General features: G+C 55.5%; 11 protein-coding genes across 11 annotated transcripts; 9 read left to right on the top strand and 2 right to left on the bottom strand.

Annotated features, from left to right (window-relative positions):
- Positions 1 to 39: 39 nt before the first annotated feature.
- On the top strand, positions 40 to 1758 carry HMPREF1541_05323 (uncharacterized protein; the record flags this gene model as incomplete). Its single annotated transcript, XM_008719664.1, has 5 exons — positions 40 to 172; positions 226 to 439; positions 499 to 793; positions 850 to 1516; positions 1595 to 1758. The coding sequence occupies 5 exons, from the start codon at positions 40 to 42 to the stop codon at positions 1756 to 1758; spliced, it is 1473 nt and encodes a 490-aa protein (XP_008717886.1).
- Positions 1759 to 2340: 582 nt separating this feature from the next.
- On the top strand, positions 2341 to 4279 carry HMPREF1541_05324 (uncharacterized protein; the record flags this gene model as incomplete). The annotated part of the gene is made up of 2 exons (XM_008719665.1): positions 2341 to 2770; positions 2820 to 4279. The coding sequence occupies 2 exons, from the start codon at positions 2341 to 2343 to the stop codon at positions 4277 to 4279; spliced, it is 1890 nt and encodes a 629-aa protein (XP_008717887.1).
- Positions 4280 to 4684: 405 nt separating this feature from the next.
- HMPREF1541_05325 (uncharacterized protein) lies at positions 4685 to 6175 on the bottom strand (the record flags this gene model as incomplete). Its single annotated transcript, XM_008719666.1, has 1 exon — positions 4685 to 6175. One exon carries the CDS (start codon positions 6173 to 6175, stop codon positions 4685 to 4687), a length of 1491 nt encoding a protein of 496 aa, XP_008717888.1.
- Positions 6176 to 6864: 689 nt separating this feature from the next.
- Positions 6865 to 8453, top strand: HMPREF1541_05326 (uncharacterized protein; the record flags this gene model as incomplete). The annotated part of the gene is made up of 2 exons (XM_008719667.1): positions 6865 to 7235; positions 7280 to 8453. The coding sequence occupies 2 exons, from the start codon at positions 6865 to 6867 to the stop codon at positions 8451 to 8453; spliced, it is 1545 nt and encodes a 514-aa protein (XP_008717889.1).
- Positions 8454 to 8841: 388 nt separating this feature from the next.
- On the bottom strand, positions 8842 to 11418 carry HMPREF1541_05327 (uncharacterized protein; the record flags this gene model as incomplete). The annotated part of the gene is made up of 1 exon (XM_008719668.1): positions 8842 to 11418. The coding sequence occupies one exon, from the start codon at positions 11416 to 11418 to the stop codon at positions 8842 to 8844; it is 2577 nt and encodes an 858-aa protein (XP_008717890.1).
- Positions 11419 to 11962: 544 nt separating this feature from the next.
- HMPREF1541_05328 (uncharacterized protein) lies at positions 11963 to 13243 on the top strand (the record flags this gene model as incomplete). Its single annotated transcript, XM_008719669.1, has 1 exon — positions 11963 to 13243. One exon carries the CDS (start codon positions 11963 to 11965, stop codon positions 13241 to 13243), a length of 1281 nt encoding a protein of 426 aa, XP_008717891.1.
- Positions 13244 to 14354: 1111 nt separating this feature from the next.
- On the top strand, positions 14355 to 16286 carry HMPREF1541_05329 (uncharacterized protein; the record flags this gene model as incomplete). The annotated part of the gene is made up of 1 exon (XM_008719670.1): positions 14355 to 16286. One exon carries the CDS (start codon positions 14355 to 14357, stop codon positions 16284 to 16286), a length of 1932 nt encoding a protein of 643 aa, XP_008717892.1.
- Positions 16287 to 16692: 406 nt separating this feature from the next.
- Positions 16693 to 19641, top strand: HMPREF1541_05330 (uncharacterized protein; the record flags this gene model as incomplete). Its single annotated transcript, XM_008719671.1, has 1 exon — positions 16693 to 19641. The coding sequence occupies one exon, from the start codon at positions 16693 to 16695 to the stop codon at positions 19639 to 19641; it is 2949 nt and encodes a 982-aa protein (XP_008717893.1).
- Positions 19642 to 20066: 425 nt separating this feature from the next.
- On the top strand, positions 20067 to 21616 carry HMPREF1541_05331 (uncharacterized protein; the record flags this gene model as incomplete). The annotated part of the gene is made up of 3 exons (XM_008719672.1): positions 20067 to 20312; positions 20369 to 20998; positions 21050 to 21616. 3 exons carry the CDS (start codon positions 20067 to 20069, stop codon positions 21614 to 21616), a joined length of 1443 nt encoding a protein of 480 aa, XP_008717894.1.
- Positions 21617 to 21998: 382 nt separating this feature from the next.
- On the top strand, positions 21999 to 24042 carry HMPREF1541_05332 (uncharacterized protein; the record flags this gene model as incomplete). The annotated part of the gene is made up of 6 exons (XM_008719673.1): positions 21999 to 22700; positions 22750 to 22992; positions 23037 to 23284; positions 23317 to 23540; positions 23585 to 23838; positions 23890 to 24042. The coding sequence occupies 6 exons, from the start codon at positions 21999 to 22001 to the stop codon at positions 24040 to 24042; spliced, it is 1824 nt and encodes a 607-aa protein (XP_008717895.1).
- Positions 24043 to 24853: 811 nt separating this feature from the next.
- HMPREF1541_05333 (uncharacterized protein) lies at positions 24854 to 25756 on the top strand (the record flags this gene model as incomplete). The annotated part of the gene is made up of 2 exons (XM_008719674.1): positions 24854 to 25642; positions 25688 to 25756. The coding sequence occupies 2 exons, from the start codon at positions 24854 to 24856 to the stop codon at positions 25754 to 25756; spliced, it is 858 nt and encodes a 285-aa protein (XP_008717896.1).
- Between the last annotated feature and the right edge of the window lie 19 nt (positions 25757 to 25775).

The raw sequence follows: 25775 nt of genomic DNA on the forward strand, positions 1-25775 counted from the left end.
CGATCCGGCCGGGTAGGAATTCCAGAGTGGAAGACAGCAATGGAGGAGACCAAGCTTATCACAACCAAGGAGGTCCTTGGGCACGGCACCTCCGAGGATTGTTGGCTGGTCATTGAAGATCAAGTCTGGGATGTGACAGGATTCGCCCGTGAGCACCCTGGGGGAGCGTCAAGTGAGTGCTGGAATCCCTTTCAGAGACCCGGCAACTCACCTCTCATGCCACAGTCCTATACAAGTATGCCGGCAGAGATGCCACCAAAGCGTACTCAGAGATACATCAATTGTCCATGCTGAGAGATTACTTACCTCTGGACTGCTTCAAAGGTAACTTGGATTCGGCTTCGATCACAGAAGAATGGACAGCCCTATCGCGCGCAGAAGCCCCCGGTTCCGTCGCGGCTGAAGACGAGAAGCCTCCACTGCACATGGTTCTGAACAGGTAAGTCGATCGCAATATACCCTTATCTGAGGGTCTATCCTTACAACCCTGCTCCATAGCTACGACTTCGAGGAAATCGCAGCCAAGACGGCCTCCAAGAAAGCCTACGCCTTCTATTCAACCGCAGCCACTGACTGCTGGACGCGAGATGCCAACGAGGCCATGCTCAAGCGGATCTGGTTCCGGCCTAGAGTCATGAAAGACGTCAGCACGGTTGACACATCGAGCTCCATCCTCGGCGCGCCCGTCAAGCTTCCGCTCTTCATCTGTCCTACTGGTCTGGCCAAGTTGATCAACCCCGAAGCTGAAAAGGCTCTTGCCCGTGCGGCCAAGTCCACGGGCATTCTCGAAATCGTGAGTGCTTGCGCCGCAAACAAACACCAGTACATTACATTGACGCCACGATCTAGCTCTCGACAAGCGCCTCACACCCACTCCCCGATGTCGTCGCTGAAGCGCCGGACCACCCTTTCCTCTTCCAGCTCTACCTCAACAAAGACCGGTCCAAATCCGCCGAAATCCTACACAGCCTACGAGACCTGGGCATGATCGCCGTATTCCTCACCGTCGACGCCGCAGGGCGCGGCAAGCGCGAGTCCGACGAGCGCCTGCGCGTCGACGAGGTCATCACCAACCCGGTGACGGGGGAGCGGGCTCAGGCCGACAAGAAAGGCGGCGGCTTGACGCGCATGATGGGCAGCTACATCGACCAGGGCATGACGTGGGCGGACATCGCCTGGATCCGGCGACAGACGGACCTGCCTATCGTGCTGAAAGGCATTACTGGTGCGGCGGACGCGCGGCTGGCGCTGCAGCACGGCGTGCAAGGCATCGTGCTGAGTAATCACGGAGGCAGGAATCTCGACTACTCACCGCCGTCGATCCTCCTGCTGCTCGAGATGCACAAGTGCTGCCCCGAAGTGTTTGAGCGGATGGAAGTGTATGTGGACGGCGGGTTCCGCAGGGGCGGCGATATCGTCAAGGCTTTGTGTTTGGGCGCGACGGCGGTGGGCATTGGGCGCACGTTCCTCTACGCGTTGCACTACGGGCAGGAGGGGGCGGAGCATCTGGTTGAAAGTGAGTGTTACCTTGTCCTCCGGGCTCTGGAGATTTGTCGAATCATGGCCGGTCATCAGAGACTAACACACCGCGCAGTTCTCAAGGACGAGGTGGAAAGCGTCATGAAGCTCATTGGTATCAAAGACCTGACGGAAGTGCATCCGGGCTTGGTCAACACGTCCGACGTCGACCATCTTGTGCCGGAGGAGACGGGGCATCCGTATGCGAAGTGGCGTCCGAGGCCTAGATCGAGGCTATAGTACATACAGGCTATAGTATATACTCGGAAAAGGGTCCCAGATGGTTATGGATGTATCTGCTTCTACACGCGCTTTAGATTCATGACTGAGGTGTCGCCGTCCATGACCGATGCCTGGTCATGAGCCCGTCGGAATGCCAAGCATGCACCCGATCCGACCTTGCCGACGTCTCCTTCATGGAGTTTCGATAAGGTACTTGTACGGATATATCTTGTCCAGTGAGCGAATGCTTCTCCGATCCCCGCACCGACCCCCATCGCCGGCCGTGGCATGGGAGGGAAGCTTTGCCAAACTCCGCCATGCGATAGCCAAGCGAAGGGAAGCTTTCACAGCTTGATCCTTGTCACCTTCCCTAAGAGTACTACGCTGGTGCTTCTCACAAGCAGAAAGCCGGAGTATTCATGGACGAATCCATGGCAGAGGTGACATCGTCCTTGTGATCTGCACCGGCCCCCTCAATCAACTGATAGGCATGTACCAGAACGTCCCGCGATCTGGATATAAAAACATGTGGCGGAAGCTAGGTACCAAGGTTACTTTTTTATTGTTTGCAGATAGCTGCAAAGCTGCTTGAACGACAACATGAAGCTCTCTAGCCTACTACATGGCATCTTACAGGTGCTTTGCCTGTCTCAGCCTGCTCTGGCCGGTTTTCCCACCAGCCCGGAAGGCGTTACGGTCCTAGAGTCTCGCTTTGGTGACAACGTGACCATCTCCTACAAAGAGACTTATATTTGCGAGACCACGCCTGGAGTCAGAGCATTCGCGGGCTACGTCCATCTCCCTCCCGGCTCCCTGGACGACCTTGGCGAGGAACAAAGCTATCCCATAAACACCTTTTTCTGGTTCTTTGAAGCGAGGAAAAACGCCAGTACCGCCCCGCTGTCAATATGGATGAACGGTGGCCCCGGAAGCTCATCGATGCTGGGATTACTGGTCGAGAATGGACCGTGCTATGTCAACCCGGATTCCAATAGCACGAGGTTAAGCGAATGGTCGTGGAATAATGAAGGTAGGCCAAAACGCTTATGAGTACGGTCAGTTAAGCTCACGAGTCTCAGTCAATATGTTATTCCTTGATCAGCCTGTACAAGTTGGTTTCTCGTATGACGTGCTCACCAACATCACCACCAACCTCGTATCAGGCGACATCACACTCCTGAATGATACCGATCCCCTCCCGGATCAGAACGCCACGTTCCTTACGGGCACATACCCATCGCAGGACGGCAATAGCACCGCCCTAGGTAGCCGAAACGCCGCAATTGCACTCTGGCATTTCGCACAGACCTGGTTCCAGGAGTTCCCTTTCTACCGTCCAACCGACCAGAAGATCTCTTTGGCCACCGAGTCCTATGGCGGCCGCTACGGTCCCGCCTTCTTCGCCTTCTTTGAGGAACAGAACCAAAAGATCGCCAACGGCAGCTTCACCGACGACGACGGCGAGATGTTCATCCTCAATCTCGACACCCTCCTGATCATCAACGGCTGCATTGACCGACAGGTCATGTACCCATCCTACCCACACATCGCCTACAACAACACGTACGGCATCCAAACCGTCAACGAAACCATCTACCAACAAATGCTCGACGCCTACTACGGCCCCGGCGGCTGCCGCGACCAGATCGACGCCTGCCGCGCCCAAGCCGCCCTCTCCGACCCGGACGACACAGGCTCCAACTCAACCCTCAACGCCCTCTGCGCCTCAGCCGAGAACTTCTGCTCCTCCCGCGTCCGCGGCCCCTACCTCGACGTCTCGGGCCGCAACTACTACGACTTCGCCACGCTGGACCCGGACCCGCTCCCCCCGCCCTTCTACGAAGGCTACCTCAACCAACCGCACGTGCAAGCCGCGCTCGGCACCCCACTGAACTGGACGCAATCCTCCTCGCCCGTGGGCGCCGCCTTCCGCTCCATTGGCGACTACGTCCGGCCCGGCTGGCTCGAGGACCTCGCCTACCTGTTGGACAACGGCATCAAAGTCACGCTCATGTACGGCGACCGCGACTACGCCTGCAACTGGATCGGCGGGGAAGCCGTCTCGCTCGCCATCCCGCACGCGTCCGCCGCCGAGTTCGCCTCGGCGGGCTACGCGCCTCTCATGGCCAACGACTCGTATGAGGGGGGGATGGTGCGTCAGCACGGCAATTTGAGTTTCGCGCGCGTTTACGAGGCGGGCCACGAGGTGCCGTTCTACCAGCCGGAGACGGCGTATCGGGTCTTCACGAGGAGTCTGTTCAATGTGGATGTCGCCACGGGGGAGACGTCGACGGTGGATGGGGAGTATAGTAGTATAGGGCCGGAGGATTCGTGGGGCCATAGGAATGAGTCCCCGGAGCAGCCGTTGCAGTACTGTTATGTCTTGGATCCTGGGGCGACGTGTACGCCGGAGCAGGTTGAGGGGGTGGAGAACGGGACGGCGGTGGTGAGGAGTTGGATCGTCGTGGATGGCAATAGTTCTGTGCTATTTCCGGATGTGGTGGGTGATGGTGGTGCTGGTGGGAGTAGGCTGTTTTAATCAAGGTAGTTCGACCACGAGCAGAGTTGTAGAATTGCATCCGAATGCTGCGACTATTGGTGTAGTTGAACAACGTTGCGAGAAACAATTTGTACTCGGTGCCAGGCTTCCGCTGCCTGATGTTTACACTCTAGAGTATTTAGGCCCCTGTCCAGCCACGAGCAACCGTACAGGCCTCGAGACAAAGACTCACCTCGAGCTCGCCGGATCCGGAATCGTCAATCTCCCACCGAAAACCGAGACAGCAGAAACAAAACCCCAGCCAGTCTGTCCCTGAACCCTGCGTTCGATGAGCCAACGCCAACGCCAAGCACCCACTGCTCTGCAGGGCTTCACTATTCCTTGAGCAGCCTCGCTCGCCCTTTTAACTCCTTTCCAAGCCCAATCAACGTCGTGAAACCCACATCAACCATCCGTCCCCTCAACCCTAATCGGACACCGCACATCCCCCCTCAACAGGGCCAACAACGGGCGCAAATCCGCCGCCTCCTCCAGGTCTAAGACCACCTGCTCGATCTGCGCTCTGCGCTCCTCGTCCAGCACGTCGCGCACCAGCCGCCGCCACTTATCCACGATCTCCTCATTGCTGACCGGCGGCTGCTGGCCCCTCGGCGCCGCCACCTCCGTCTCCACCGTCGAGCCGTCTCTGAAGCGCACGGTGGCGTGCGTGGCGAACACCTTGGTGGGATCCTTGTCGAACTCGGTGGTGTGCGTGGGCTTCACCTTCTTCATCAACTGCCGGATGGCCGGGCGGTTCAGCTTGTCGGCGCCGTACTGGTCCATGAGGACCTCGCGGTCCAGCAGCTGCGCGGCCGCGGCGTACTGGATCGACATCTGCGCGGCCGTCGAGGACAGGGGCTCGTGCTCGGGCGCGATCCAGCCGCCGTGGTGGTACATGGCGTCGCCGTGCGCGGTGACGATCTGGTCGATCTGGTCGAGCTTGCCACCATCGGCGAAGTGCTCGGGGTGGCGTTTCTGCAGGTCTTCGATGCAGTCGATGGTCGAGTGCAGGCCCGCCATCGCGGCGTGCAGCTTGACGCGCACGCCCTCGATCTCCCAGACCTCGCCGAGACCTTTGACCAGCTCGTGGGCGACAAAAGGCTGGTCTCGTCCCTCCACCATTCCTTGACCAAAGCAGCTCAGGAACCCGCCGTAGTCGCGCTCGTACACGTCTTCGATGCCCGTGTACCCCTCTTTCGCCAATATCACGCCCAGCAGCCCGTTGCGCGCCGCGAATCCGTGCTGCATCCGCTTCGCATCGCTGCCGAACTGCGCGCTCATCAGGCCGCCTGCCTGTGTGCACGCGATGCCCAAGGCCCACTCGGTCCGCTGCGCGTTCAGACCAAGCAGATTGGAGACTGCGGCTGCAGCGGCGCTGGGCCCCTGAACCGCGCCCGAGTGCCAACCCCGGGTCAACAGGTCGTTGCCGTGCAGGGCGAGACCAACGCGCGGCCCGACTTCGAGGCCGACGGCGTAGGCACGCAGGAAATCCCGGCCGGTGATGGTCTGGCCTGTCGACAGGGGGGATTCGATTGCAGCGAGCAGGGCGGGGATCAGAAGGGAATTACTGTGGAGTGGGGCGCGAGAGTGGTAGTCATCTAGTTCGAAGCCTTGAATGAAGGTGCTGTTGAGGAGACATGCGGCCAGCGGCCCCAGCGTGTGATCCTGCCAGCCGATGACGGTGCAGGGGCCGGAGGGCTCGGCGCTGGTGATGGCGCGGGTTGCGGTGGTGGACCAGGGGAGGTGGGCGGCGACGATGGCGCAGGCGATGCCGTCGAGGATGAGATGTTTGACCCGTGTGAGATTCTCGGATGGGATGTCGGCGCTCGTGGTGGAAGAGATCCAGTGGGCGAGTTGCTTTGTGACAGCTGCTGGTGGTTGCAGTGTTTCTGACATGATGTTATGGCTTAGATACTCTGGTTGGGTTGGATGTTGGAGGAATAGTTCTCAGGGGAGATGTCATTGTGACATGTCTATATAGTCAGCTCTACATTCCGTTGACGGAGCATTGGACATGGCATAAAGCCAGTCAGTGAACGGCTTCAAGCAACGAAGACCCTCTGCGGCCGCGTAGCGGGCGCGTAGCGGGACTTATTCATCATTACACTTTAAGAGCTGTGTGTCCGGTGTCGCGGGAGGGAGTAAGTATTGCCATCTGCAGCCGGACTTTCCCCGAGCAACCATGAATTCGGATCTCGTAGCACGCCTGATCATGGTCGCGGCCAAATTCGCTGCCGAAATTCGGAGTTCGCAATGCTGCTGAATAGGTGGCTCAAGACGCATGCACCGTTGGTGGTCTGCTCTAGACTGGCTTGACTAGGGTTCCTGAGTCCCATGCGTCCACGCAGTCTATCTCACAGCTGCAGCGCCACATTAGTGGCAGCCGAGTCAAATGAAGTCGGAGAAGTGTCGTTCGATGTTGTGTCAAAGTGAATCATGATGGCCGCACCGCGCACCGTACACGCCAAGGCGAGGCTACGAAGCACCGCTTGTGATTGGATGCCTTCAACGCGACCCTTATATCTGGCATCTTGAACATGTTGCGGTAATCCAATGCTCGATTCCGTCCGATCAATGCCAACAGAATGAGGCTCGGCGTACTGGGAGCGGCGATATCGCTGCTGCTCGGCACCTCATTAGCAGAGTCCAACCTCACCACACCGCAATCGACCCGACAAATACTGCAGGGAGACTTCAAGCCTCCGCAGGTATGGGAGAACGCCAACCTGGTGCGCAACACCAATCTTGAGAAAAGCTATGTCCGCGAGACAGTGAATCTGGTTATCAAGAATACGGACAAGTCGCCACAGTCTGAATACTACTTCCCATTTGATTACGATGTCATTGGCAATGTTGGAGGGTTTGAGGTGCGGAATCGCAACGACGACACCAAGACCAAGTTCAAGGTGACTACCGCAGCGCTGGCTGCTGTACTGGACGGAGATGTGTCATCGAAGTGAGTGTGTTGGTACATGTGAGGCAAAGCTCTAACATCAGCAGGCCTACGCAGTACTTCGTCATTCACCTCCCGACGCCTGTCCAATCCGAGGACTCGATTACACTCTCCATCTCCTACCACCTCCTCAACTCCCTCATGCCCCTCCCGGCAGCCATCAAGCAAGATGAGAAGCAGTATCTGACATACTCCTTCTCCGCCTATTTCCCTTCCGCTTATCCAACCCTCAAGCAGAAGACGAAGCTTAAAAGCCCCTCAGCCGATGTGCCGGAGTATAGCACGACCAAGGGCCTTACAAAGTCCGCCGATCCCACCAAGGAGGGCTCTGCGCTGACCTACGGGCCATACGACACTACTACACCACCGTTTACTTCTCATCCTGTGACCGTTCGCTACGAGTTCACCAAACCCGTTCTGCTATCCACCACCCTCAGCCGTTCCCTCGAGGTCTCCCACTGGGGTGGTAACCTAGCTACAGAAGACCACTACGCGCTCACCAACACCGGCGCTCACCTCTCGAATCACTTCAGCCGCGTTTCTTGGGCCACCCAGAACTTCTACGTCCAATCCAACCAGATATCCACCCCTGCCCTACGCCAACTCAACCTCGCCCTTCCTGCCCTGTCCGCGGACCCCTACTACACGGACGACATCGGCAACGTATCCACCTCTCGTTTCCGACCCACACCCCGCACCTCGCCCACCCGCCCAGCGAACCTGGAGCTCAAGCCGCGCTACCCGCTGTTCGGCGGATGGAACTACACCTTCCGCATCGGCTGGAACGCGCCTCTGAGCAGCTACGTGCGCGCCCTGGCCGCCAAGCCGTCAACATACGTCCTACGCGCCCCACTACTAAGCCCGCCCGTTAATCCAGAAGGTCTCTCCATCGGCGCCTACTCCCTCGACGTCCTCCTCCCCGAAGGCGCCACAATCCAGTCCCACGAGATCGTCGGCCCCTCCCTCCCCGACTTCGAAGTCGAAGAAGGCACCACCAAGACCTTTATGGACACCACACTGGGCCGCACGCGCCTGACCCTCAAGGCCAGAAATGTGGTAGACGAGATCCGTGACGCCGAGCTGCTGGTCACGTATGAATACACGACCGCGGCGGCGCTGCGCAAACCCCTCTCCATCGTTGCGGGCTTCGTGGCCGTCTTTGTCGTCCTGTGGGCCGTGGGCCAGCTGGATACGAGTATTGGGAAGAAGAAGGTTGCGTGAAAGTGAAGCGGAAGCTGGGCTACGAATGAAAATGTGACAGACTGGAGCAATGCAGATTAGCTACCAAGCTGGCTGGCTGGGCGGACAGATAGTCGGTCGTACAGCCAACACGCATCATGGTGGATTGGGCGTTGCGGCCGCAGTATGTCGGCAATGGTATGTAGGACTAACAAAAGAAACGGAATAGATCTGCTTTATCGAGTGCGAACATCCCTCTGACGTGTTTCACCACGATCGGAACTTTTGCTACTGACTGTTGGTATATTTTATGTTCGGCGTCCAAGTGTACCGTCAACTCCTACTATCCCACGTCGCTGGACAAGACCATCTAGACTACCGAGGCCTGTACACTGCATTTTCCCTTTAATCCTGAACGCCTTGTTCCGGCTCAATCATCGATTATATCGTCATCTGCAAGGAACAGGTTCTCCATCTGGCTGCTCGTGCTGTCGTCTCCTCTGCTCTGGCTTCCTCGACTGAGTGGCGCCGCCATCTGATTGGGGGTTACGCTTCCAGCTGGCCGTCTCAACTGAGAGGTTGCTGCTGCTGTTGAGAAACTGCCTCGGACTTTGGTTGCTCCCACGATGATCTCCTCCTTGGGTTGCTCATCATCTGGCTCTTCGCCTGAGAGTGGCATACTGAGATTTTGGATCTGCGTGATGCGGTCGATGAGCTTGGTATCTTCCTTCCGGGCCAACTTGATGCGAGCCAGGTATGGCAATACATCGGCAACAAGGTCATCGCGCGAAGGCAGAGCTCTCCTTGGCGGAACTGTTTCGTCTGCCAGATCTTCTAGAGCTGAATGAGACGGACCAAAGCTGGTATTCTTCCAGCTGGCCACGCCGCCGACCGAAGACTGTAGGCCTTCGTTTAACAGGCTCTTGTCATGGGTGAACAACGAGATGAGGGAATCGACTTCTTCCGTAGGTCTCCACAATCTCAAGCTCGTGGGATAGAACATCTTGAACTTATCGGCACTTCTGCCGCTACTGGGAGCTGCACGGTTGACCGGATGTGGCAGGTGAAAGAGAAGACCCCGTGCAGCCACATTGAAGCTGATCTCATCTTGCCTCAAGGAGTCCGTGCCGCCCGTCTGCATTGCTGAATAGTTGACTGCAGCATTGCCTGTCTTACTGCGGAGAGACCTTCGGGACTCGGGGTTGAGTGTGTCGCTTACTGAGAGTGCCGCAGCGCAATTGGTGAACGTCTCAACGAAAGAGTCGCCATTACAGGACAGAGCATAGTTTTCATGCAGGGACGAGATGAATGTTTGAATGTCAGTGCCGGTCTCGTTGAACAGTGCTTCGATGTCGACTTGTGATACTTTCGGAGTGTAGAGATGCATAAGATGATCGGGTGGCTTAGGTGGTGGTTCAGCTTTCAGATCTGCTACCCGTGGATCTTCGCGCTTGTTATACACAACCTTGCCCGCAGCATGGAACATATCAAGCGTGGTCTCTCGCTGACTGACAAGCTTCAAGGAGTCGCGTTCCATCGCGGTCAGGTTTGCAGAGTCTTTGGCAGACTTTTTCGATTTACCAGCAACAGTGCCAGACCAGTCCGAACTACTGTCGTTTCGTACACACAGAAACTCGAGAGCGTTCACAGCATTGCGGACATCGCCCATCTCTGCTAAACGCTGCATCACTGCAGGGCCGGGGATCCGTCTCCGCAGAGAATCTCGAGCCTCCTTCCTGACTACCAGATCAAGTGCTTTGTGGATAAAAGTTTGTGCCACCGGATTGAACTCGATAACATTGGTAGAGGAATGGTTGAGAATTTCGGGGCCAAGTAGACGATGAGCAGTAAAGCTATCAGAGAAAGCTGTAGATGAACTGAGCAGTGTTTCTGAAATGATCATGACAACGGGAAATGTCGGCACACTGCTGTGTTGCACGTTCTTGAAGGGCTGTGCAGGACCTGGGCTTCCTCGAGCAAGAAAGCGACTGACAACCGTGCGGAAGGACTCTGCCGATCTCGCCATCGATGTTGGAAACTCTTCAACAATCAGTAGCTGCCTTTCCGCAGCGGCGGCTGTTTCGGTGTCGTGAGCAGCAGTGAGGCCCAGAGTTCCAAACTGCCCGCCACGATTGAGGAAGTCATCGAACTGCGCGGCCACAGAGCCACCTGTAGCAGTGTCGACCACCCCTGGATTCTGCCAAAAGACGGGGCTCAGACCAAGTTCCCTTGCAATCAGCCCCACCGTGGCAGTCTTCCCACTGCCTGCAGGGCCTTTCAACACCAGTAGCCTCTGGCGGAGCCGGCCAGAAGTGACACCGTCAAGCCATTGTTGTACGTCAGACACTTTCTTCTTGTGTATGGCGAGTTCATCGAGTTTTGTCGGACCGTATCGCTCCGACCATGGGCCGAAAGACTCCTGTTCAGTTCTCACAGACGGGCTTTCAGATGGCGCGTTTGGCCTCTTGAAAGGTATCGAGGGTTTGACAAACTTCCTCCCATTCGATGTGCCCATCCCATTGGTTACAGGCTTGATCATAGATTTCCGCCTATCGAGTGCACTTGTGCTGCTGGCAGACTCTTCCAAAGCCAGTAGGGCTTCGTCCGACAGGTCATCATCCACGATCGCATCGAGGTCGTCGCCGGCTAGAACGACCTCGGGCGTATTTGACTTGTTTCGTTGCCATCTTTGTTCTTCCGAGGCTTTCCCAAAGAAGCTGTGCAGCGATTTGGAAATCTCAGGCTCCTTCAACCGTGTACTCTTTCGTGTTTTGTCTGGGCTGGTCCTTGGTGATGCTTTACCGCTCTTCTTTGGTGTTGATTGCAGACTGTGTGTGCGCGTAGAGCTGGGAGAAAGCGTAATTGCTCCGCCTCCGTTGTCGAGTGAGAGCTGTCTCTGAGCCTTAGGAGTTCGGACCGGCAGATCAGAAGCAGGTGGGTATTCGTCATCGTCGTCCGAAAGCACTCGAGTTGACCTTCGCTGCCTTTTGGCAGGACGTGAAGCCATTGGAAAGCATTGCGGAATGCCAGGCGTAGCAGGCGTCCCTGTGAGTCGCAGCGGTATCGCAGCCAAGCGGGCAGCTCATGCGTTGCACCGCAGGTGAAGTTCAATATCAAGTGGTAGCCAGGCAGACTTTCGGGTGGACCCTTCCCCAAAATTCAGGGACCAGTTCACCGCCAAGTCGCCTGGGAGCCACGCCTGGAGTCCGCGATCGCCGCCTAAAGATAGCTGGATCCTCAGCCTTGGACGTTGGCTTCCCCTCCCACAAGGACGCGTCAACTGCTGCAAACAACACACGGATAACCGTGATCAAGCTAATGCTGTAAGTTGGCTGCGCAAAGACACGCCCAATACTTCTCGCCGGAAGCGCAAGACATTGCATCCGGCAGCCTCGTTGCCTCGCCGCCCAGCCTTGCCCAACGAATATGCAGCATATCGTCATGCGGGGGCTCTCACTCAAACCATACGAGCACGGCCCGCCTAAATACCTCACACCATGAGGTAGAACGCTGTGTGGTCTCTTGGGAACCTGAATGACACCCATCTAAGCATGCTCTCATCTCTCCTGTCCTATGCCGGGCTCGGTGGAAGCTCTGGCATTAATGTTGGCTCTGTTGAGATTCACGATATCGAGACGGCAGCGGACAAATCAGGTCGCCGCCTCAAACATCTACTCAAGCTCAACCATGCCCAACATTCAATCCTGTATAACCATCTGCGTTTCCACAATCACTCTCCTCATATCCTAGGCAGCGCTTACTTGCTCAAGTCCGATGCAGACCACCTCAACGATGTCTATGAGGATATCTCCAAGCACGACAATCTTGAACCCTGGGAGGACTCCCCGTCTGAAATAGCCGAACACGATCATAGAGACCAGCTCGCCAAACGCAATTACCAACGAGCATGGGTCGACTTCTTCGAGGATCAACTTGTTGAAAATGGGTACGACTGGAAAGCTGTTGTCAACAAATACCTCTTCGAATCAGGCGACAAGTCTTCCGATGCCCCTTATCCAATATTCGACTGCCTTGTCGGTGGCCTGGGTCACCCTCTTATTCATCTAGGCTATGGCTACGAATTGACATCTCGTGAGGTCGTTATGGAGGCCCTCGGCCTCGCTGCCACCTGCTATGATGCAAAGATAGCTTCACTTTCCACTCAGAAGCCTCCAAAACACATCAAAAACTCCACCACCGACCTGCTCGAAATCTTCAATCGCGTTGATGCCGATAAGCGGTTTGACAATGTCTTTTCAGCCCCCGGCAGCACCAACCTCACGGACCTTCTCAACAATCCCGAGCTGGCCGACATCCTCATGTCCTACTTTCACAGCTGGACCATCACCGATCCCACTAAGCAGTTCACACAATCCCAGCATCTGGCATCTCTCCTCTTGATCTCCACCTCCCCACATCTTCCATCGCCTGGTCACGGCTACGACTTTTTCCTCGTCCACCTGCTGACCACCTCACACGCGATCCGCATCCTCCTCCCATTCTTCCCAGCCAACACCCACGTCCGCCTCGTCAAGCAGTGGTTCTTCATCACGCTAGCCATCTACGTCGCCCAACTGCGTCCCTCACTGCTCGAGGCCGGCGAGGCTCAGAAGTCCTACGACCTCAAGGGCCGAGACTGGACCTTTGTGCGCGACACGGCCATGAAAGGTGGGCACAAGTATGACGCGCATTTCGTCAAGGGCTGCAGAGCCATGATGGAGGCGGCAAAGACCTGGGGCGACAAGGACGAGTGGTTCCTGAAATGCGCAGTCAGGTTTGCGGATGAGTTTGACGGGTGGGGTGGCTTTGGAACTGGGGAGGTCGAAGCATAGCCGGTCCGTCAGTGTATTGGTATGTGGAAGCACTTGGGTACTTGTCATGTTTGCGCATCGCGAGGTGGAACTTTGGTGGGTGCTACTCAACCATAAAATGTATCTTTATATCATGTAGTGTCCAAAATTGAGCTCACGTTACGGCAGCCAGCAATATCTATTTCTTTATTAACGGATAGCTCTTATGTTTTCACTATCACCACCACCATCATCGCCATCCTCATCACATGAGTCCTCACGAAACTCCGAATCATCATCACGAGTCCCCTGCGACTCGTCCTCGCCTTCATGACTGATATCAAAATACGGCATTGTCTCTGGCTCCGCTTCGTGGACATCCTACGCCGGCCGGCACGACTCAAAAGGACTGCAGCATAATTTACAGCAGCACTATGACACATCGAGGACTTGGAGAGAACAGATCAAGTCTCCTCTCGGTAGGCGGATCGACTGCACCCACCACCAAGCGCGATGACATTGGGTGCCAGTGCCATGGCTTGCAGCCTAGCAACTTCATGGCAGATCAAATTGACCCAATGTACGGCGTGGATCCGAGAGCCTCATATTTCAGGAGCTCAAGCATACGTGCCTCTGGTTTGACTGCGAGGAGAAGTGTCAGTCAGGGGCGTGGAAGGCAAACCAGGCGGCGAGCGTAGGCGCCTAGGGCGGGACGAAGGAGCCATGAGGCTTCAGCTCCACCACGCGCCCAACGTCTTCTCTACTGTAGTAGCAGCTCGACTTCACTACTTCCACTCGTCAAACCAGCCTTTCAACTGAGGTTGAAGTGCGGCTTTAGGATACGTCCACGATGTAGCTTGCTGCAAAAGGTAGCTGTCCTGTTATTCTTCACCTTCACCGCGTATTCGGAACATTCATCCTCGAGTCCGCATGATGTCACTCTCCGAGTCGTGTCATACGCCTCACCCAGGATCGCGATTCGACAAGCACCGTTACCATCCCTGGGGCGATACTCTTGAGCGCTTCAGGCAATTGTTTGTATGTATCGGGCAGTCTGAGTCGCTCAGAGCCGATGAGGGACAAGCTTGGTATAATTCTTGGTAACCAATGCTAAGTCCTGGCTTAAGGGTATCAGTGTTTTGGACTAGCAGTGATGCCTCCACCACATGCTGCGGCTCTAGACCTGAGCTCCGCACCACCCATCTTCATCCTCTCTACGCATTTGTCGACGGAGGAGCTACACGAATATGAGGATCTTGTGTACGCCGCTGGTGGCGCGCTCACTTACAACCCGACCGAGGGCCGTGTCTTTCTAGCACGAATATCGCAAAAGAAAAGGGCGGCCTTTGATCTACGGTCGAAAGGTATCTGGACCGAGCCAGGTGAGCCTCCAGCCGCCTTGGCAACAGAGGGCGAAAGCGGTCCAGCTGCACGTGGCAGAAAGCGAAAACATCCCAACAGCAGCCAGTCCTCCGGCACCAGCAGCCCGGGCCCGCCTCCTTCGCCGCCTTCCACTCCCATTTGGCCAGATCTGAGCTCTCACGTCCTCGTAATCAAGCTAGAATGGCTGGACGCGTGCATTAAGCAGCGCACTCAGCTTGCGCACCAAAGTCAGGTGGTCTATGCCGGTAAGATAATTACCAAGCCCAAAGGCGAAAGCACGCCTCCACCCATACCATCCACCGTCACCTACATCAAAGCTACGCCCGGTCCATCCTCTACTCACGCCGTCCCCTCCGCTGCGCCTCCCGCTCCACGCCCCTTCTCATCCCATTCTCGAACCGCACCCAGCCTGACCAAACGCCCACCTCCCAGACTTCACCGAACAACGACTTCCGAAGCCGAAGGAAACTCATCGCGAGGCCCTTCACCGTCAAAGTTACCAGCCCTACCATCCTGGGCGACACAATCCAACACCGCCTCTTATGCCTGCTGCCGGTCTACGCTGCTCACCGGCCCAAACGATTCCTTCATCTCTCAACTGCAGAAAATCAAGCTTGCGCGCATTTTGACTCTCGACGCCATTGGTGTGCGCGCCTACTCTACCTCTATTGCCGCTCTTGCTGCTTACCCTCACGAGCTCAGTAGCGAGACGGAGATCTTGCGACTACCAGGCTGTAACTCGCGTATCGCGGAGTTGTGGCTTGAGTGGTTCGATAGCGCGGATACGAATGCAGAACGCAGCATTGCACATGTGCGGCAACTTGACGCAGACCCAGATTTAACGATACTGAGAGGCTTCTACGAAATCTGGGGTGTGGGCGCGGATACTGCCCGAAAACTGTACTATACCCATGGCTTGAAGGATCTTGACGACATTGTTGAATATCATTGGAATTCGCTGAATCGAGTGCAGCAGATTGGCGTAAAGTTCTACGCTGAGTTTGCGAAGCGAATCCCTCGTGCGGAAGTGGAGGCGATCGCTGGAGTGATTCTTCGGCACGCGAGAGCTTGCAAGGGAATCAAGGAATCCGACTGGGGCACGGAGCGGGATATGGTGTGTGTGATCGTCGGTGGCTACCGGCGTGGGAAGCAGGAAAGCGGCGACGTGGATGTTATCCTCTCGCACCGCGACGAGGGTGTCACGCACGAGCTCGTGGTAGATGTTGTCCGCAGCCTTGAAATTGAAGGCTGGGTCACGCACACTCTCACGCTTCAGACCACAACGTCCGACCGCGATCAGCAGACACTGCCTTTTCGAGGTGAGGGTCACGGAGGCCACGGCTTTGACAGCCTCGACAAGGCATTGTGCGTATGGCAGGACCCTAACTTTGACAGCGAAAGCGGCACGATACAGAAGAATTCCAACATACACCGGCGAGTCGACATCATTCTGAGCCCATGGCGCACGGTAGGATGTGCGGTACTTGGCTGGAGCGGCGGAACGACATTCCAACGCGATCTTAGGAGGTTTGCGGCGAAAGTTAAAGGTTGGAAATTTGATAGTAGCGGAGTAAGAGACCGGGCAAGTGGGGCGGTAGTGGAACTTGAGGGGAATGGAAAAACGTGGGAGGAGAGGGAGAGGAACGTGATGGAAGGCCTGGGTGTAGGCTGGCGGCCACCCGAGGAGAGGTGCACAGGTTAGGCTCGTGTGAAGCGCATTACAAGGCCCACATCTTGGAGCTCTGGCTGCCACTTGTGTGGGATACGGTGCAAGCGGTGTCATTTAGATTAAAATCGAGTTCCTCCAAGGCATACTGAACACCATACTGATATCACGTGATGACGCCTTCCTCAATGCTTGGCACTGACGTCAGCTGTCGCGCTCGCGTGCTGAGGGCGTATTCGATTCACAGTCCGCTCAACGAGCAACAGAGGCTTTCAATTAGTCATTAATTGGCACTCAGCGTGCATGGCACCTGTATGCTTCCCGCGTTGTCAACGTTTCACCGTCGATTGGAAGTCCAGTGCTCCTGGTCATAAGCTCGTCCGCTGCGGAAGCTGCCCGCTCGAGATGAAGTCGTACGTATTCGCATTATTATACCCAAGTCATGCCGCCAAAGAAAAGGGCAGCGGCCAGATCCGTGGCCACACGGGGTCGTAGGTCAGCACGAAATCGACCAGTCGCCGAGTCAAGCATACCGGATGTCTATCACGAGATGCTGGCAGAAGCGGAGGCTTCGGGGCCGCCTCGAGCATCCGCTCGGCCAACTAAGCGCCGAAAATTGGACGAGGACCCGGTGAACAGTACCCAATTGCATGTAGAGCCTATCGAAGAGCTTGCCTTCGCACTACTACCGAGCGAAGATGAGCCTGCTGAACCTCAACATCATCAGCCAGTGATCTACGATGAGTTCGAAGATTCTGACGACGATATCGAGTTTGAAGATGTTGAATTGGCGGTCTCAGAGGAAGATGAGAAGCCCGAGCAGAAAGTCTTCACTGTTGATGTGTCAGCGCCTGTCGAGACACCCAAGCGTCTTCCCAAACGCCAGATCGTATCAGCCGCAGAACGGAGAAAGCGCCTAGAGTGGCACAAAGCTCACCTGTTCCTCTTACTTCTCTCAATGTGGTGTCGAAATCGTTGGTGCGAGGATGGCGATGTGCAAGCAACGTTGAAATCCCTTGTCCCCCGCAAGGTCGTCAAGCTGCTGCACGAGGATGAATCGAAGTCGCAGCTGCAACGCTCTCATTCTTTCAACAAGGGCATCGAGGAAATCTGCCTTCTTTGGCGGACGACTTGGACTACCATCGGGAGGGGTATGCGGCGAGCAACATGGCGTGACGATATTCAGGTTGAGAAAGAGAGCGGCTTGTCCGAAGATCTGGATTTCGACGACTTCAGATCTGCCGCGCAAACGCAGCGCGGTTCGCGAGATCTAGGGGCGCAGATGTTCTGCGCGTTGCTCCGCTCAGTGGCCGTTGAGACACGCCTAGTCTGCTCTCTTCAGGCTCTCCCATTCTCAGCCGCTGCTAAAGGCCAGACTCCAGAGAAGGCCATGCCAAAGTACTCTTTTGCTCCGACACAAAGCTTTGGCACCTCCACTGTGAGCACGTCCCGTAAGAAGCAAAAGGACTCCGCCTTCCCAGTCTATTGGGTCGAGGTCTTCTCGCCTGCGGCTTCAATGTGGATTCCACTCGATCCGTTGGTCCGGAATACCATTAATAAACCCAAAACTGGATTCGAGCCGCCCGCATCAGATCCATTGAACGCAATGTCTTACGTTGTTGCCATAGAGGATGATGGGTCTGCACGCGATGTGACAAGACGGTATGTCCAATGGTTCAACGCCAAAACTCGCAAAGCACGTGTCGAGAGTACCAAAGACGGCGAGCATTGGTGGCATGATACATTAGCACACTTTGCAAAACCTTTCCCCGAGAGTCGAGATGAGATCGAAGATGCTGATCTCCTTCGTCGCTCAGAGGCCGAGGGTATGCCAAAGAATGTCCAAGACTTCAAGGGCCATCCGATCTACGTTCTGGAGCGGCATCTTCGTATGAACGAAGTCATCCATACAAAACGTGAAGTGGGAAAGACTGCCGTTGGTAGCGGTCACAACAGCCAGAAGCTGGAGAGTGTTTACCGACGCAGCGATGTTCACACTTGCCGCACGTCCGATGCATGGTATAGGCGAGGTCGAGATGTCAAGCAAGGCGAAGTCCCGCTGAAGAGAGTGGTTCGAAAAATCAGGCGCAATATCGATGCTGATGATGACAATCCTGACGCTCAAGATGATGCCGCTCTATATGCCGAGTTCCAGACCGAGGTTTACATGCCGCCGCCCGTGGTCAATGGCCGGATTCCACGCAACGCGTTTGGCAATATTGATGTCTATGTACCAGCAATGATCCCTGCTGGAGCAGTCCACGTTCAGCATCAGCTCGCAGCAAGAGCCGCAAAATTGATGGGCGTTGACTACGTGGAAGCAGTAACGGGATTTGAGTTCAAGGGCCGACAGGGCACTGCTGTTCTCAACGGAGTCGTTGTGTCCTCCGAAGTACGCTTTGGCTTGGTGGCAGTCATTGTTGGGCTGCAGACGGATGCACGCACGGAGGCTCAGGAGAAGAGAAGTGCATTACTACTCGCACTTTGGAAGAAATGGCTCACGGCGCTCCGGATTCGGGAACGCATCCAGCGGGAGTACGGCAACAGCAATGATGACGAGATTCACGATGATGTGTCCATGTACAATGGAAGCGACGATGAAGAGGGTGGAGGATTTGTTCCGGAAGCTGGCGACGCACCCGCAGAAGATGAGCAAGCGCAGTCATCGGTCGTTTCGGACGTCACCTCTAAGGTTCTACTTACTGGCCTTCCTTCCGAGCCTACATATTCAGAGGTCGTGGTCACGGAGTCGCCACATCAAGCGCCTCGGTTGCCAGAACCATCAATCGCTTACCCCAATCAGCCCGAAAGTGACACCGTCTCGAGCCACGGTCAGCCTGGGCATGGAGCTGGGGGCTTCTTTGCGGAAGACGACGAGCTCGGTGGTGGATTCATGCCTGAAGAAAGCGATCCAGCTGTTCTCGAAGACAGCAACATCGATGCAGTTGTCGAACAATCCGATCCAGGCGGCGGCTTCCTTGTCGACGAGACGTCGGCAGTCACAAGCATGGCTGAACCACAGCAATCGTTTGACAAAGCGCTTGCGGATCTGAAAGATCCGACAATATCACTCCAGTCACCTAACCCGGAAGGCAGCCTCTTGTATCCATCGGAGGCTGAGCGCCGTTTGAACATTGCGGTATCCCGCACATCGCCAATACTGCCAACACTATCGGATCGGAACGTTAATGTGTTGCAGTCAGATTATACGCAAGCACCAGTACCAATCAGCTCTAGTACAGAAAGTCCATCAACCGCTGATAGGGCCACGGCTGGCAGGGTGGCGGCAAATGGAGCAGACGAGCTAGACTCGCCAACATCCCGGCTCAGCCACGACCCGGACGAGGATGAAATGGAACCAGAGTGGTTATTAGACAGCCTCGGTGACTAATGTATGCTGCCCGCACAAGACTTGGCTTGACATAGTGCAGCTGAAACGATTGGTGATTTACGCGCAAGGCCCCCTACCTGCCGCTTCAGCTCACGCTGATCCGCAAGATGAAATTCTGTAAACGTTGATTTGCGAACGTGCGATCTACTACATTGACTTGCATCGTGCCAACCTCTGGCTCATACGACAATTGATCGCGTCGTCTCTGCTATAAAGCAAAGCAGTGTTCCAGCATTCGGTTCGTCAGCTAGCACTGTGCACCGCTGGCTTCTCGTACGCTCGCCAAGAGTGGCTCATAACCAAATCAAGAATACCCTACATCCATTGCGGCCACCGATCCACCAACGCCGGCTACAATAAATACCAGTAGTTCCAGGTTGCTGTCTGCCAGATCAGCTTCTAGCGACCTCTGAAACACAATCGTCATGACGTCCAGGTACCTCATTCGCAATGCGACCGTTGTGTCAATGGATCCCAAGATCGGCGTGCAGAGTAGCTGCGACGTGCTGATAGAGGGATCCATCATCAAAGATGTAGGGCCAAATCTAGAGGTTGCTAGTGACGCGACCATCATCGACGGCACCGACTCCATCATCTGTCCTGGCTTCATAGACACGCACCGTCATATGTGGCAAACCCAGTTAGCCGGCATCATGTCGAACTCTGTGTTGGTAAGTGATGAGTGCAGCGAGACATGAGAAGACTCCTCCTGACTGACGCTCCCCAGCTCGAATACTTCGGCTACATCCGCACGGTCTACGGCAGCTGCTACACAGCCCACGACGCCTACTTGGGCAACTACTGCGGTGCTCTGCAGTGCATTGACAACGGCACGACGTTCGTCGTTGATCACTCCCACATCATGAACTCGCCCGAGCACGCCGATAGTGCCGTCAAAGGCCTTCTCGACGCCAACATCCGGGGCGTCTTCTGTTACGGCTTCTACCCCAATCCCAAGCCGACCTGGGCCGAGCTCGACACGGGAATGAAGCCTCAATCGGAGCCTGAGTGGCGTCTCGAGGATTCCAAGCGCGTCAAAGATCAGTTCTTCCCAGCTAATGATCCGACGACCTTGCTTCGCTTTGGCGTGGCCGGCACGGAGTATGAAGTTGTGACCGTCGAGCAGGGCATCGAGGAAATCTCGCATGCGCGCTCTCTTGGCAGCGCGATGTTCACATCCCATGTGGCACTAGGCAGGATCGATTTTGGGCTGCGGACCGTTCGGAATCTCAATGAGCAGGGCGTGCTCGACAAAGACTTGCTTTTCAGCCACGGGGCAGCCCTCCAAGCCGATGAACTCGAGGCGATCAAGAAGTGTGGTTGTGGCCTCTCAGCAACACCTGATACCGAGCTTCAGGTGAGTCGTCACGCATAAAGGCGCTTTGATCGCTGGGCTAACGTGCCGCAGATGGCTATGGGGCCACCCGGCCCCTTTGCCTTCCGAGAAGCAGGCATCCGACGTGTCGGCCTTGGAACCGATGTGTCATGCTCGAACCCGCCCGACATGTTTGCACAGATGCATTTGCTACTCCAATCGGAGCGCCATGCCAGAAGTATGGCTCACAAGGGCGGGGCCCCCTGGGAGATACCGGTGCGTTGCGAGGAGGCCTTGGATTTTGCGACAATGGGCGGGGCGCGGGCCGTAGGTATGGAAGACTACATCGGCAGCATCACGCCCGGCAAGCGGGCAGATCTGCTCATTGTCAAGACGGACAGTCCGCGCATGACGCCCATCAGTGATCCAATTGCCGCACTGGTCCTGTACGCGAATGCTAGCGCCGTAGATACGGTGTTTGTCGATGGCAAGATCGTGAAGCAGGATGGGAAGCTAGCGGGTGTCGACTGGCCGAAGGTGCGGAGGGAATTGCTTGACAGCACCAAGGACGTCTTGGAAAGAGGCAGCGGTGCAGACTTCAAGCAGATCATGGAGGGAGCAAGGGCATTGGCGGAAGCGCAACTTACAAGAGCTGGATAAGGGGCCATGAGAAGATGTAGACGAGACACGCTCGTCTTCAGGGGTGAAACGAAGAGGGACCTAGAGAAGGAACCGACTGGTATACCGCAGTTCATTGCTGCTACATTTCACCAGCGTCTGGGACGTGTTCAAAATAGAGCGAACAGCAATGGCATATCTACTGCGCCCCATGAGATGCGAATTACCCCTATCGGTAGTTGATGGAGAAGTGATCCGTAACAAATCACGGCAGGGTGGAAAAGCCACTGTTAGGTAATAGTGTAACCGCGTGACTACTCTGGAGTTGTACGTCATCTACAGTCCCACCACCACCTTTTCAGAAATGCTTCGACTGAAGCCCGCCGGCAGGACTTTGGGTAAGTGACGGTGATACGTGAGTGGGATGGCGTCCGAATCCGACAAACATGGCTTCGGCATGGTATCACAAGGTCTGGACCGCGCTGAAATTGGTGTCAGCCCACAGGTGAAAGGGAGCCACCCTCGTCCCCAAGCTGGGACATCGCATTACCGCAAACCATCCATCCGCCGCACTCTGGGCGACTTGACCTTCCTTCCGTTCGTGGCTCACCCGCATGATGGTCTGAGAAAGTTGAAGAGGACCGTTAAGGACAAGAGAGCAGACGCCACTGACCAGCCGACCGCGCCTGAAGAAGCACACGCTCCTTTACTGGCACCCGCCCCGGACATCGGCTCAGACGAGAGACTGGAGCATGACTTGAGAGCGAGGCAGAAATATCCACCCATCAAGCAATTCATTCAACATCCTGTATCAGCGCTCCAGACCGTGGCACGCGATCAAGGCGGAGACGACTTTGCGGAGAATGTAGCTCGGTCGGAAGTGCCGCATGGGGCGAGTGTGATACTGCTGCGGCAGGAGCAGAAGGTTGATGAGGCCACCGACGGAAACCAGGAAGCTGAGCAGGAGACGTTGACGCAGCTGAAGCACGCGAGGCAGGACGCCTTCGTTCGTTGGAGCATGGACCGACATGTGAGAAGGGTGAAACGACTGCACGACCCAGCAACACACCCGCAACTACCCGGCTTCCGAGATTCATGGAGCCACTGGATATCCTACAGCCAACAGGTGGGTTGCCAGTCGTTGGACGGTCTCGACAATTCTGACTTCTGCCCAGCTGCTTCAAGACGAGCTCCAGATCCATGGAGCGGAACCCCTGAACGATGCCCCGGAAAGAGCCAAGCCCACTGAAGCTTTGCTCGCATCAAGCGTCGAAAGGGTAGTAATCGTGTCTGCGCCGTTCCAGGACCTTATGATGCATCTACGGGGCCTCTCGCTGTGGAAGAATCCCTCGAGGAGCGCAACTTGCATGGTTGTATACTTTGTGCTTGTGCTTTTCAATTTGACCACCCGCGCCGCAGTAAGTTTCTATTCCGTCACATACACAGATGGCTAATGCAATAGATCCTCCTGATAATCTTCGGCGTCTTCTACCGACGATGGCACCCCCGCGATCTAAGTGAACTACGGGGCGTAGTCACGAAAGCGGAGAATCAAAACGCGAGCGTGCATGATTTGACCGAACTGATACTGCAATATGGCACAAGAGGCTGGGTCGATCAGGTCATTGACCAGGCAGGACCCATTCTGCTCCATCGGTCAGAACACACGGCAGATGTGCTGGAGAGAATCCAGAAGCAGGTTTCCACCCCGTGAACCAAGACCAGGTACTGATTTCTGCCAGCTTCTACGAGTGGCGCGATCCACCACGCACGCGCATCATGCTCTCCAAACTCGTTGCCTTGGTGATACTGATAACCTTGGCGCCCACCTGGCTGCTCGTACAGATGAGCTTCTTCGCGGCAGGAATCATGTTCTTCATCATGGAGCCCATTAGGAACAAGTTCCCACGATACCGACTGCTCACATCGCCGATGACTTGGTTGATGTGGAAGATCCCCACGCACGGTGGGATACTTCGTGCTCCTGCTTGCTGCCGCTAACACTTACAGCCGAGTGGGCTATCGCTCGATTGCAGGCGGAAGCAGCGTCTTATATTGCAGATGATGTCCATGGCGCTGCTGCTGACGATCCAGCCGCATATAGTGAACGTACTTCCGGTGCAGGAAATGTCCGCATGATCGGAAACTACAACTGCACCGCTGGCGTATTGAAGGTGACGACCCGTTCGATCTCCCTTTCACCGAACGGCCCAGCTGGAGATGGCTGGTGTCTGAGATACCACGAGCTTGATAGCATGCACAAGGTATGGCACATATACAAAGCATACCTACATCCACTGAAATCAACACAATAGGTCGAGAACCCAACACGAAGCAAAGAAATGAAAGGGCTCAACTTTGTAACAGTGGCCGGAGAGACCCTTTGCGTCTACGACTTGCTGCTTCGAGACGAGATCTTTTCCCAAATCTTGGGCTACAGCGGGCTGCGGTGGAAGAAGATTGAATGATAGCCTTCAGGGCTGGAGTGTTTTACTCGTTGTCGCAAAGCCGGCTGTTTGATTCGCGACATGCAGATGCAGAATTGTACATGAGCAATAATTAGCGGCCAAGCGATTTCACCATGATCGAACATGACCGATGCCACTTTCAACCACTTGACTTGACGCCTGACCAGCATTTGTCCCACTCTCCCTTCACTGCACGAGGCGGCTAGTGTCTGATTGGCTGTCCACCACTTGTTGCCTGAACCTTCGCTGCCCAGTCCCACTCTGCAAGCCTTGGCATCAACGGTCTTACCAGCACAAGCACAAGTATTACCCAATGTTGAGGTGAGATGAGCTGCCTAGCGTAGTTACCTTACGGGCAGTTTTCACGCTTGGTAATGCGTGGTCTCCGAGCCTATCCCTAGAGAGTTACTGTCAGTCAACGATGGATTCTACCATCCGACTCTCAGGGGCTACCTCACCTGGGGCACTACTGTTATCTCTGTTGACGAAAACCCATAGCTGGCTTGGTGCATTGTTTTTTAGAAGCAGAGAGTCGCGATCGCCTAGCTCCCAAGTAAATTTTGTCAACACACCCGTGCGGTTTTGAAGATAGTAAGTACTGTATAATTGAAATTATATAAATCATCTAGACTTGTGACAAGTCGTTCGTATTCGTATCCATGCTAAGGCGGGCGGAGATGCCAGAGGTAGCAAAAACCACACCGCTGCCCTTAACAGCATTGCTCACCCTGACCGCCTTCCCAGGTCATCCTTCGTTTTCTTCATAGTCTTAGGTTTCCACCGCTGCGTTGCAGCTCGGGTTTCCTACAGAATGTCAACCCCCGAGGAATTCTCAGCCGTGCTACAGGACGCGAGCCGGCCCACGACTCTTACTACACTTCCATCAGAGATCCGATATCGCATTTATGACATGCTTTGCGAAGACGCGGCATCCACAGTTATTATTGATAGATCGCCGGATAAGGTCATCCCTGCTGTAAGATGCAAGTTTTTATTCGGAACCTATCGCTCCAAACCAACCGATGCGGTCGATTTAGAGACTCTTTCGGGCTGGATGGAGAGTTTCCACAAACCCGAGGTCGAAATATGCCTACACCAGGTCTGCCGTCTGCTTCGCAATGAGTTTACGCCTCATGCGGCTCAACAACTGTCTCTCCGGGTAATCAAGACCGATCGTTGCCCCGACCTCCGGCGTGCGCCTTTTCCACCCCTCGTGAGAGTCGTGCCGCATCTTATTACCACCGAACTCCGTCACCTCAACCTTGAAGCTTTGCACGGGCGGCATGTGTGGACAAAAGCTCATGAGCTGCTAGGCCCGGCGCATCAGAATTTCCCCAAATTGACCCTAGTCTCTCTCGGACACTTCTTCTACGTTTCCGAGTCTTTCATCGCCAAGCGCTGGCCGCTAGAAGAGCCTGTGATGCAGATGGTATTCAAGGACATGGAAGAAGATTTTCTGGATATGCGTTTGCAAGGCACGCAGACGATATTGCGGTCGTCTGAAACTGATCAGATCAAGCTCAAACACTCAGTCTTCTCTGGAGCTGAGTGCGAAGACAGTCATACTGGCCAGCCAATCATCCGTATGTCACCTGGCATGGTATGCATCCCTCCCATTGGTACAAGGCATTGCTAACAGTACCAGTGCTGGTCGCTGGAGGAATCTGGGAACGGTTCAACCATTGTTCGCCACAACATCCTGGAAGATTACTAGTAGCTGCACTTGGATGTAA

This window comes from Cyphellophora europaea (genome assembly GCF_000365145.1).
Source record: "Cyphellophora europaea CBS 101466 unplaced genomic scaffold supercont1.5, whole genome shotgun sequence".
Lineage (NCBI taxonomy): Eukaryota > Fungi > Ascomycota > Eurotiomycetes > Chaetothyriales > Cyphellophoraceae > Cyphellophora > Cyphellophora europaea.